Raw genomic sequence first — 10699 nt, 5'->3', positions numbered from 1 at the left:
CGGGGTAAGGTCGTAGACGTTTACGACCAAAACAGAAGGTCGTTGAACCCATGATCTTTTGTTTTGGTCACTGGTTGTCTGGCCAGGCCACGCCGGATCCAACGTGGCAAGCTGATGTGGCAAAATTACGACCGATTGAATTGGTCGTTGGTAAGATTCAGCCCGGTCCAATTAGGTGTTCTACATGGGCCAAGCCCATTAATTCAGCCCATTTAATATTATTTTCCTATTAATTCTGGTCAGCAACATGGGCCAGGCCCGAAAAATCAGCCTTTTTATATTCACAATTCAGCCTTTTTATATTCTGGTCGTGGCCTTTTAATATTCAATTTCTTATTATTTTTTCCCTTCTCTAACAAGTTTTTTCCATTAAATAAACAACTCCAATTCAACTTTGTTTGGGCCATGGCCGATTCAGGCCCAGTACTATTTTCTGTCATATTCAACCCATATCAAGTAGCATGTACACAATTTCAATATCATCATGTCATTTAAAGCACCGTTTACACACGGAATACAACATTTAGTTACACACGAATACATTATCTACACAATTTGCCTTAACTTTCTACATCACATTGTTGAACTTGTATTAGCACATCTAGTACTGTCCTATAAGAACATAACATTGTTCAACTCGTACAAGTAGTACAAACTTCATTGTTCCCTCTAATGTGATCCAGATGCGACAACTTGCCTTCCTACAAGAACATAACATTACATGAATTGATCAATCAAGGAGGAAAGGGAAAAATAGGCTCAAAGCATCATGCACACAAATAATAACATAATACATTAATGTATAGTGTAACAAAAAAATATGTATAATCAGGGTAATTTCTAGCCAACATGCAAACATGAATCAGAGTAGAACTAGCAAGAGGTATAATTAGCACCAAACAACAAGTATTAGTCAAAGCAGTAGCAAGTAACTGGCAGCAAGCTCTCAAACAGGCAATGCTAATGCTTTGGCACAATTGCTAGAAGTACATGTTATTTTGGCAATGTGAGTAAGAGCTATGATATTTTCCTACATGTACTTTCTGATTTTCTTAGTCATATAGTGATCTGCTCATTTCAGTTCTATCACCCCATTCACATGCAACATAAGAAGCTGGTGTAGAACACCATCTTAACCACATTCGCAGCAACGGAAGCAACATAAACTGGAGTAGAGAAAGAGGCTTCAGCAAGGAGGCGCAAGCTCCACCCTTGCATCCGGTGGCACCTGCAGGGAGGGAGAGAGACTAAGAAGCAAGCAAATAAAAACTGAAGTTCAGGGCAACCAAGCAAGCAAATAAAACAGCTAGTAAAAAAGCAAATTAGTTGCCATCTCACAACAAAAGGTGGATAAATTAGTTGTCATATCGTAGCAAAAGGTGGATATATCACTTGCCATCTCACAGCAAAATGCAAATTAGCTATGCAAGGGACAAAACAAGAAACTTATTTTAAGAACACAATACAATGGCTCAATGCCTGAAGCTTTTTCGCTTACGATAGGAGATTTTACAAAAAAGAATACAAGATGCCTCTGAACAGGAGCAGAGCAGGTCTAGAGCACTTATGTCAATGCCTCCCATACAATTTATTTAACTCATAGGTTTACATTAATTGAAATAATCTGGGACAGTTCAACAAACAAAAATGTGAAGCAAATAGCATTTTCAGTTTAGCAACATGTTGTGCATACAGTATGAGCAGCACAGGACAGTAAAAACAGTGAGCAAAAGCCAAATGAGTTGCTTTAACTCTAACTAGTTGGTAACAAATTGACATAATCTGGGACTGTTCAACAGATCAAAATGTGAAGCTAACATATGAAGCCGGCAACAGATCAAAATACTGTAGTTGCAGCTACACCTAAACTAGAGCAGTTACGGAATCATCACATATGTAGTTGACAAGAGGAAGAAGCGACAGATCAAGGAAATTGTCTCACCAGCAGCAACAACGAGCAACGGGCAAAGTTGAGGAGGGTCAGCGGCAGGGGCAGCTCACATAAGTGGTCGGGGAAGACAGCCGGCAGCAGGTCCGTCGCATCATGTCAATCCATCCATTGGCAGAAATCATAATTAATTCATCATCATTGACATGGTAGAATGAGCGTGCAAAGAAATTATTTACAGGATATACAAAGCAACTACATGTTGATATGACTGGATTGTATGCACGGCGGATTTGTAATACTTAGTGTGAGTGCTGCTAGTCAATAAAGATGGGATTCACAGGAAAACAAAAATAATCAATCAGCAGTCACCATACGTATGGACTGGATGTGTTCACAGCAGGGGGGTATGCATCACTTGTAGCCCCAGAATAATCAATCAGCAGGGGGATATGCACCACCAGAATAATCAATCAGCAGGGGGATATGTTCACATTGCAGAAATTAGATATGCATACACAGCTTGACTTGACTAGTAGTGGATGTGTTCACAGGGCATCCAAGAGGAATGTTCTTTGCAATCTTCATGTGTTAAGTTGGGATGATAGCAAAGGAAAAACCCTTGCATACGTCTATGTATTTACTGTTGATTAATGCACCACCACACCATTGGTATTATTGAATTAGTAACGATTCATAGATAAGCAGCTTCTAATTCAACTCATCATGCAAAATCATGAGGCAGCAAACAGCTGCAGCAGTGGCATGAGACGCTAACTCGACAGCAATGCAACAACGATGGGATAAGCAACAGCTGGTTCATACAGCAGTACAACACAGATCGCATCAAGCAGCACGATGAGAGGGGGGGCAGGGGAAGTACCAGCGGCCAGGGGCGGGCGGGGGCAGAGCTCGAGCTCGAGGAGCGTGGGCGGACGGGGGCGGAGCTCGAGGTCGAGGAGCACGGCCGTTGTCATCTGCGCCAGCTTGCCCCTGTGCCAGCTCGAGGTCGAGGTCGAGGAGCGCGAAGTGCTTCAGGAAGAGTGCCTCCACCTAGTCTGACAGCTGAAGAACCTGCTCAAAATTCCATGGCATATACACACATCAATTCATTCTGTTTGTGTCTTGTAGGTCTGAAACTCTTGAAAGAATTTTCAAGACGACAATACCTTGTCCGACGTGCTGAACGACGACCTCTTCACCTTCTGCGAGAAAAGGTCTGTTGCTCGCTGCTGCTCCGACACCTGAGAGAGCATTTACGTCTCAGTTGCGGACAGCAAATTACACATCAGTTTAATCATATGCATCAATTTTGTCTGGATCTATTAATCACATTAGGATCCCTTTGTGATGTTACAGGGGGGTAAACGCTGAACTAAATAAATCACCGATATCTAATAAAATACTGATGATTAACAACCATAGAACAGTCAGTTTCTGAAATTCCTATCATTGTGCAACATGACTGTTTTATACTACATTCGTATCAGTTTCCAGAATTTAGCAGAAATAAAAACAAAGCCAAAGAACCAAGATAGAAAAAAACAAATACTGATGCCCTATGCGGGTGTGGAAGAAGAAAAGACATGATTAAATTGTAAACAACGAGAGTAACTTGGCAGAAGCTCTGTCTTTATCTTTCTGATATATGCAATAATTTTATGACTGGATCAACTGATCACTAGGCTCCATTTGCCATGCTACTAGGGGGATAAATACGGATCTAAATCAATCAGTGATATCTCTTAAAGAGGAAAAAATCACTAATGGTTAACAAGCACATTCAGTTAGAACGTGAGAATTATCTCTCTGTATTGATGTGGTACAACAGTCTTACATAATAGTATATGCTATGCAGCAGAGCACGATTTTGACAGAATATATACAGTCCATGCTTGATTTGGACAGCAGCATGAATTGGATAGTGCAAAACGTTTTAGACATGGAGACTTTAGAAAACTGGGTTACGTGCTCGCCAGAGTCACCTGCATCACCTCCAGGGCGTTCTTCCTCTGCCCTTGTTTCCACACTGTCCCGTTTGCTGCCTGCTGTAGAAGTCAAACAAAGATGAGCAGTCTGATCGATCAGAGCTGGTCCTGTCGAACTGGTTACCATGTGACAGGGTCCAAGGTTCTCTAGGCACACACAAGGCGCGAGGCGAGCGAGCGACCTACCAAGAAGCCGCGGAAGGTGGTCTGGATGCGGATGGCCGCCCACTCCTGCCTGATGACGCGGAAGTCCTTGGGCGGCGCGCGCACCACGGCCGCGACGACGGAGCTGAGCGCGTCGGCGGCGGCGGAGGACGTCTCGGAGATCTCCGAGGCGGCCGCCGATGCGGCGGCCTCTGCCCGCCCGACGAGCTCCGACACCGGGGAGAAGCAGCCCCCTCCCTGCAGCAGCTGCTGGCCGATCTCCCTGCAGCAGCTGAAATCTAAATTAGAGAAAACTTTAGTTCTGCTATCTAATTGGGATGATTGGATGCCCTAATTGCGCCACCCATGCGCTCGCTGGTCGCTGGCTGCGCCTTCCGCTCCCTGCTCGTGGATTGGCGGAACAAGAAGTGCCTGAAGATAATGGCAAAGTGCAGTTATGCAGGAGATCCATTTAACAGTACCTAATCATTTAGAGTTTTGACTGGGCGTTTGTTCTTTTAGCAATTTTTCTGCTATAATCCAAAGTTATGGACATGCTTTATTGGTACAAGGAAAGCAGGATCGATGTATATCAGAACTTGCTGTAGTTTCTGTATCAAGGAATGAAATTATGTGGTTTGGAAGCATTTTTTCAGTCACTTGGTACAAGCTATGACATTCAGGGATTTGTAAGAGACGAGAGATCGACCACTGTAGAATTTTGAACCGGAGATCAAACGAAAAAGCATGGGAAAGGAAAATCATACCACCCTCCGACGATCCTCGACGCACGTCGTGCAGTCAACCAGTAGTGCTTGCGGGAGGCGATGAGGAGCTCCTCGGACTTGGCTCCCTTGAGGTTCTCGGACTTGACGAGGAAGGAGCGCTACCGTGGTGCCACGGCGATGGCGCCTCCTTCCCTTGGCCGTGATCCGCCCAGCGTGCCTTGTCCTCCGCCCTGGCCCGCCCCTTCCTCCCGTCATAGAGCCACCCCGGAAGTCAACCCCATCGACCTACGCAGCACGCTCCGCTGTTGCCTCGGCGTCCGCGTAGTAGAGGAAGCAGAAGCCAGGGTTGCGCTCGGGATCGTCGTGGGAGCGCACGAGCTCCACCTTGTCGAGCTCGGCCATGAGCCCGACGACCCCATCCCCCATGACAACAAGGTAAATTCGAGCGAAGGTGGAGGGCCTGGTGGAGAAGGGAGCGAGGGGCTCGGGCTGGTGGAGGATGGGGCGTCGCGAGGAGAAGACGACGGGGAGGAAGGGGACGGGATCGAGAGGAGCGGGTGGGGAAGGGAGGGGGTCGGAGTGGGCCTTATAGTTTGCTTTTTATTTTTATCAAAAGTCATTTCTAGGTACATAAGTATCTATTTAATCATAGAAACATCAGAAGTTTTCCAAAATTCAACATCTAGCTAGGAACGGTCATTCCCGCTGTTTTAACCGCATTTTGAAATAGGCATAAAAAATTTAAAAAAAATCAAAAAATTGAAAAATCTTCACATCGTGTCATTATATGTGACCAAGTTACCAGGAAAAATAATAAACTTGTAATACGACAATTTTTTTAAATAAGTGTTCTCAGAAATGAGCTATCAAGCATGAAGATGCTTGGCTTTCAACCCAAATGCTCAATCTTATGGCCACATTCATGACATAGTTTGTTCAAATGATCTCATATTGTGCACAAGGGTGCATCTTAGAATTCCAAACAATGCTGCCTAAGGGAGTTTTCTTTTTCTTTGCATGGAAAATACATTTTCCATTTTCTGAGTGCTTGAAATGAGTTTTTTTTGTGAAGAACCTACCATATATTTGTTACAAAATTGGACCAAATCAATTTTCTAAAATACTAGGCCATATTTAATGCACAATTGACCAAATGGTTGGGTGTCAAAAGTTTTGATCCACCTCTGGTGAAAAAGACAAATTCCCGTCAATTTAGTAGGAAGCGGGTCAAATTTGAACTGCGGCTGCCTCATAGTTTGCTCTTTATTTTTTTCCAAAATCAATTCTAGGTACAAAAGTATCTACTTAATCAGAGAAACACCAAAAAAATTCCAAGATTCAACCACTAGCTAGGAACGGCCAAGCCCCCCGTTTTGACCGTATTTTGAAACAGGCATAAAAAATAAAAAAAATAAAAAAATTGGAAAACCTTCGCATCGTGTCATTATATGTGACCAAGTTTCTAGGAAAAATAATAAATTTGTAATACGGAAATTCTTTTAAAAAAGTGTTCTCAGAAATGAGCTATCATGCGTGAAGATTCTTGGCTTTCAAGTCAAATGATCAATCTTATGGCCACATTCATGGCATAGTTTGTTCAAATGATATCATATTTTGCACAAGGGTGCATCTTGGAATTCCAAACAATGTTGCCTAAGGGAGTTTTCATTTTCTTTGCACGGAAAATACATTTTCCATTTTCCGAGTGCCCGAAATGAGTTTTTTTTGTGAAGGGCCTACCATATATTTGTTGCAAAATTGGACCTAATAAATTTTATAAAATACTAGGCCATATTTAATGCCCAATTGACAAAATGGTTGGGTGTCAAAAGTTTTGATCCACCTCTGGTGAAAAAGACAAATTTCCGCTGATTCAGTAGGAAGCAGGTCAAATTTGAACTGCAGATGCCTCATAGTTTGCTATTTATTTTTTCTAAAAATCATTTCTAGTTACATAAGTACCTATTTAATCATAAATACATGGTTTGGTGGCGATACATCGAGGTTTGGACGGTGGCCGAGGGCCTCAACTCTAGAACGCGTAAACTCGCATGCCCGCCGCGTGGTCACCGCGTGATCGTGGCATTGCCATGTGTTATGGGCGGCCTAGGCATGTCTAGCGGGTTGGCACTCCCCAGGTAGGTGCTATGAAGAAAATCACAACATAAGATTCTTGCGAGGAGACCGATCGATGCTCAAACATGAATAAGCAGCCAAGTGTTTGATTAGCGGTATGGGAAATGCACATGGCTAATGGGCGTAAGTTTTGGCTGAGGATGACCAGTTACTAAGAAGACTGTCTTCACAAATTTTCAGCTCAAAAGGAGGAGCCTAGGTGGTACTTGCTTTGCAAAGTACAACACTGGACATAATTACGAATGTTGAAGCTCGACTCAAAATAATGAATGGATTGAGCTGGCATTTGGTGGAGGATGGTTATTTGGGCATAGGAAAGCACTGTAGAAAATGGATACCATTTGGACATGCCAAAGTGGTACTTCCTTCACAAATGCTGCTCTGAACAGAATAGGAAAATTAATATTGTTGAGTTATTTTTGAACTAGGCAAGGAAGTTTTTTGACATATTTGATGAAGATATGATCCAAACAATTTATGATAAATTTTTGGGAATTTTTGGAATAACAGAAATATAGGTTGCTTCACAACCTAGGGCAAAAATTGACACATGGACATGACACATAGGCAAAACTGATGAGATGGCACCTAGTCATCACAACCCACCACAATCTACAAGGCTATGACCATCTATATTGGTCATTAACATCTAGAGAAAAGGCAGCGGACCAGCACTATTTGCTTTATGACCATTTCGTGTAAGGAAATTACGACCTTTCTGACCAAAATGGTCGCAATGAGTTGGGGTTTGGAGCCCCCTGAACAGCTTTTGACCAATTGGTCTCAAATGGTCATAGATCTATGACCAATTCTTCCAGGGTCACTGACAGAAGGTCACTAGTTGACATATTTCTTGTAGTGTCTCCCCGATCGGCGGTGAGTACAAGGTTAGAACCATCACCGGCGATGAGTTCGATGTCATCTACACTCGTTCTTCCGCGACGGTGAAAGGATGCCTTTCTCGCTTCAGACGCATGTTCGAAGACTCAGATGATGAGTGGGTCGCAGGGCTAGATGTTGAGTACACCACAGTACTGGGATGAGAGAAGGATCTAAAGGACGAAGAGAGGAAGAAGCCTGCCGTGATCCAGGTTTGCGTGCATGACTTATGCTTGGTCTACCACATATGCCATGCCGACGTTGAGTGCCAGGATTTTAAGGACTTCCTCGAGAGCAACCTAGTCAAATTCGTTACTGTAGACTTTGGTAACGACAAAGAAGTCCTGCGTCGGATAGGCCTCGTTGTAGGCAACACCTTCGACCTCCAAAAGAATCGGCTGGTATCCTCTCGTCTGCCTTCAATGCTGACCCTGGCAGGAGCCATGGTTCATCCTTTGTACGGTAAACTGGAGAAACCTCCATACATGTTTCATCATCATGCATCGCAGCGGAATGTACTAGATATAGACCACATCCACTACGCTGCAATGGATGGCTACCTTTTTTTCAATATCTACAAGGGTTGGATGAAGAGCAAGAGCCAAGTTGGTGGTTCCAGCAAAGAAGTATCGGCCAAGAGGAAGAGGGACATGGACGAAGTCGAGGACGTGGATGAGGACTCCGAGTAAGGTGGTAGTGTCGTTTCTCATGGTGGTTCTAATGCAGTGTCTACCGGAATAGTTGCAAAGTTTAATTTCAGGTGTGCTTAATTTAATTTGAGGGGTGTGTTGTGCTGAGCCCCAAGCAGAACTATGTTATGTTTCTTCTTGTTACTTTAACTCTTCAGTACGTACATACTAGTATTTCTTACATTTCATCTTTTAGTTGGTATAGTACTACCACTCGCTTCTTCACATTATATATGTACAATATATATGGCCAACATCATATAGCCAGCAGTTTAGTTGTTAAAGAATTTCAGGGTGCTTAGTTTTGTCAAAGAATTCCAGGGTGCTTAGTTTTATTTGAGGGGTGGGTTGTGCTGGACACCATTATTGTGACTAGCCTTTTTAATAGTACTATATGCATAATTTGGCGACGAGCACTCTCTATATGTACCACCTTTTTTTATTTCAAGTTTTGCTCCATGGCGCAATCCATCGATACTACTATTGTACAAAAGTATACATTTTTAAAAGGCTAGAGGGTCGGGTAGTCTAGCTTGGTAGGTTTCACGAGAGGCGAGGGCCTTTGTGATTTGACGGCTCATTACTGCTGGAAGGCAGGGCCTTGTGATTTGACTGCTCGTATAAATGCGCCGACGACCTGATCGAGGAGGAGCAAAGAACCGTGCGGTATACTCAAGTTTTTCACTGGAGTAGTACTGCGATGGAGGAGCACGAAACACGACAACCCAGTGTCATATGGCGATAAAAATGATCTAATTTGCTAGTCATCTCATTTTTAGCATTGTTCTATTCATTCCCTCAAAAAAACATTGTTCTATTCATGCCTCGTAGAGAACATGACACGTGCGGCGAAACACCCGAAGCAAAAGATGAAACACAGCAACAAAAGAAGAAGGAAGATTATCACCCCAAATGATCTAATTCGCCGCGGAGTCGTAACTGCTTCTTCATCACCTCCACGACCTCCATCTCCTTGCGCGTCTCCTCCGCCATCTTCTTCATTCTGTCCATGACGCTAGATTTCTCGACGCGAGCCTTCTTCATCTGTTCCACGACCATATTACGTACCTTGACAGCAGCCGGGTGCTTGATGCGGAGCTTCACCAACCCCTCCTTCTGTTCCATGATGAGGGCCTGCAACATCTTCATCGAGGAACTACTATTCTCATGCAGCTTCTTCCAGCCAGCGTTCTTCTCCTTCAACAGGTCGATCTCGTGGCAGAGCTTCGCCTTGTCCTCCTGAAGTCGCAGGATTTCGCCGGTCGCCTTCTTCTTCGAGGCAATGCTCTTCTGCAGCAGCATCACCAAGCCGGCAGTCAACTCCCCCTGCTGATTGAGCTCAACGGGCATGTCGTCGAGGCTCTCCTTCAGCAACACCATCAAGCCTTGGATGAACACCTTCTGCTTATTAAGGTGCTTATCAAGCTGATCGGGCATGCCGTCGAGGGATAACGACTCCAGCTCCGCCGGCTCGGCATGTTTGTCTCCGCGGCTAGGGCGCTCCTGGGAGCCATCGCCTGCCCATGAGAGATCTTTCGAGGTCTCTGCGTGGCTGCGAGCCCTCTCTTTTTTTTCCGCAGCCTTGGTTGCCGCTCCCTTGTTATGAGTAGTTCTCGACCTAGAGCTCTGCTCACCGGCCATGGCAACGACGGACGAAGAAGAAGCGCTTATGAGGAGGAAAGGTAGAGTAATTTTCGGTTAGGTAGTTCTCCTTTTTATAACCTAAGTACTAGCACTAGTACTAATACCTGCATAGTGGGAACACGTTCAGGTTTGGTACGTACTAGTAGGTGTGAGCAGGCTTTCGAATGTGATGGGAACAAGGTAAAGGTTAATTGATGGTTTTGGTTTTGAGGCCCGAAACGGCTCTCGATGAGTTTAGCGGAACATAATTTTCAAGCACTACACTCCTAAAATGCGTAAATATTATGTTACTGTCAAAAATTGGCACAAAATACAAAGGAGACCAATGGAAGTACTACTAGCAACCCACGATTTAACTACTCACATGCTCACAGTGGAGTAATAATGTCTTTCTTCCGCCCTCACGTCCACTCAATTTGCATGCCCTGTATTAATTGACCATCAATGAAGTGAACGACTTTACACGCGTCAAATTATCACATGGGGTGGATCTTGGTACAAAATTGCGTCCCCCCGTGTACCCGCGTGTGCGTGCGAGGGAATGAGTGCGTGCACATCTTCGCTTCGTGCATGTACCGCCAGTATGGCTCAGGGAGGACGAGT

At 44.2% G+C, this 10699-nt stretch overlaps 1 protein-coding gene across 1 annotated transcript; it reads right to left on the bottom strand.

Annotated features, from left to right (window-relative positions):
• Nucleotides 1–464: 464 nt before the first annotated feature.
• On the bottom strand, nt 465–5174 carry LOC119338858. The gene is made up of 6 exons (XM_037611077.1): nt 5058–5174; nt 4063–4371; nt 3874–3936; nt 3058–3132; nt 1943–2962; nt 465–1228 (listed from the first exon to the last, which is right to left on the bottom strand). The coding sequence occupies exons 1-5, from the start codon at nt 5172–5174 to the stop codon at nt 2942–2944; spliced, it is 585 nt and encodes a 194-aa protein (XP_037466974.1). The 3' UTR covers nt 465–1228; nt 1943–2941.
• Between the last annotated feature and the right edge of the window lie 5525 nt (nt 5175–10699).

Source organism: Triticum dicoccoides, chromosome 7B (genome assembly GCF_002162155.2).
Source record: "Triticum dicoccoides isolate Atlit2015 ecotype Zavitan chromosome 7B, WEW_v2.0, whole genome shotgun sequence".
Lineage (NCBI taxonomy): Eukaryota > Viridiplantae > Streptophyta > Magnoliopsida > Poales > Poaceae > Triticum > Triticum dicoccoides.
Note: the sequence above shows the minus strand (reverse complement) of the source record. Positions and strands in the feature narration are given on the sequence as shown.

What these genes read in the sequence shown, in the direction of transcription:
- LOC119338858 (XM_037611077.1), bottom strand. Translation starts at nt 5,174, where the DNA reads ATGGGGGATGGGGTCGTCGGGCTCATGGCCGAGCTCGACAAGGTGGAG. An exon ending in CCACCTTCCGCGGCTTCTTG is followed by an intron (nt 3,937 to 4,062) that starts GTAGGTCGCTCG and finishes TGACTTCTACAG; the next exon opens with CAGGCAGCAAACGGGACAGT. An exon ending in CGTTCAGCACGTCGGACAAG is followed by an intron (nt 2,963 to 3,057) that starts GTATTGTCGTCT and finishes AATTTTGAGCAG; the next exon opens with GTTCTTCAGCTGTCAGACTA.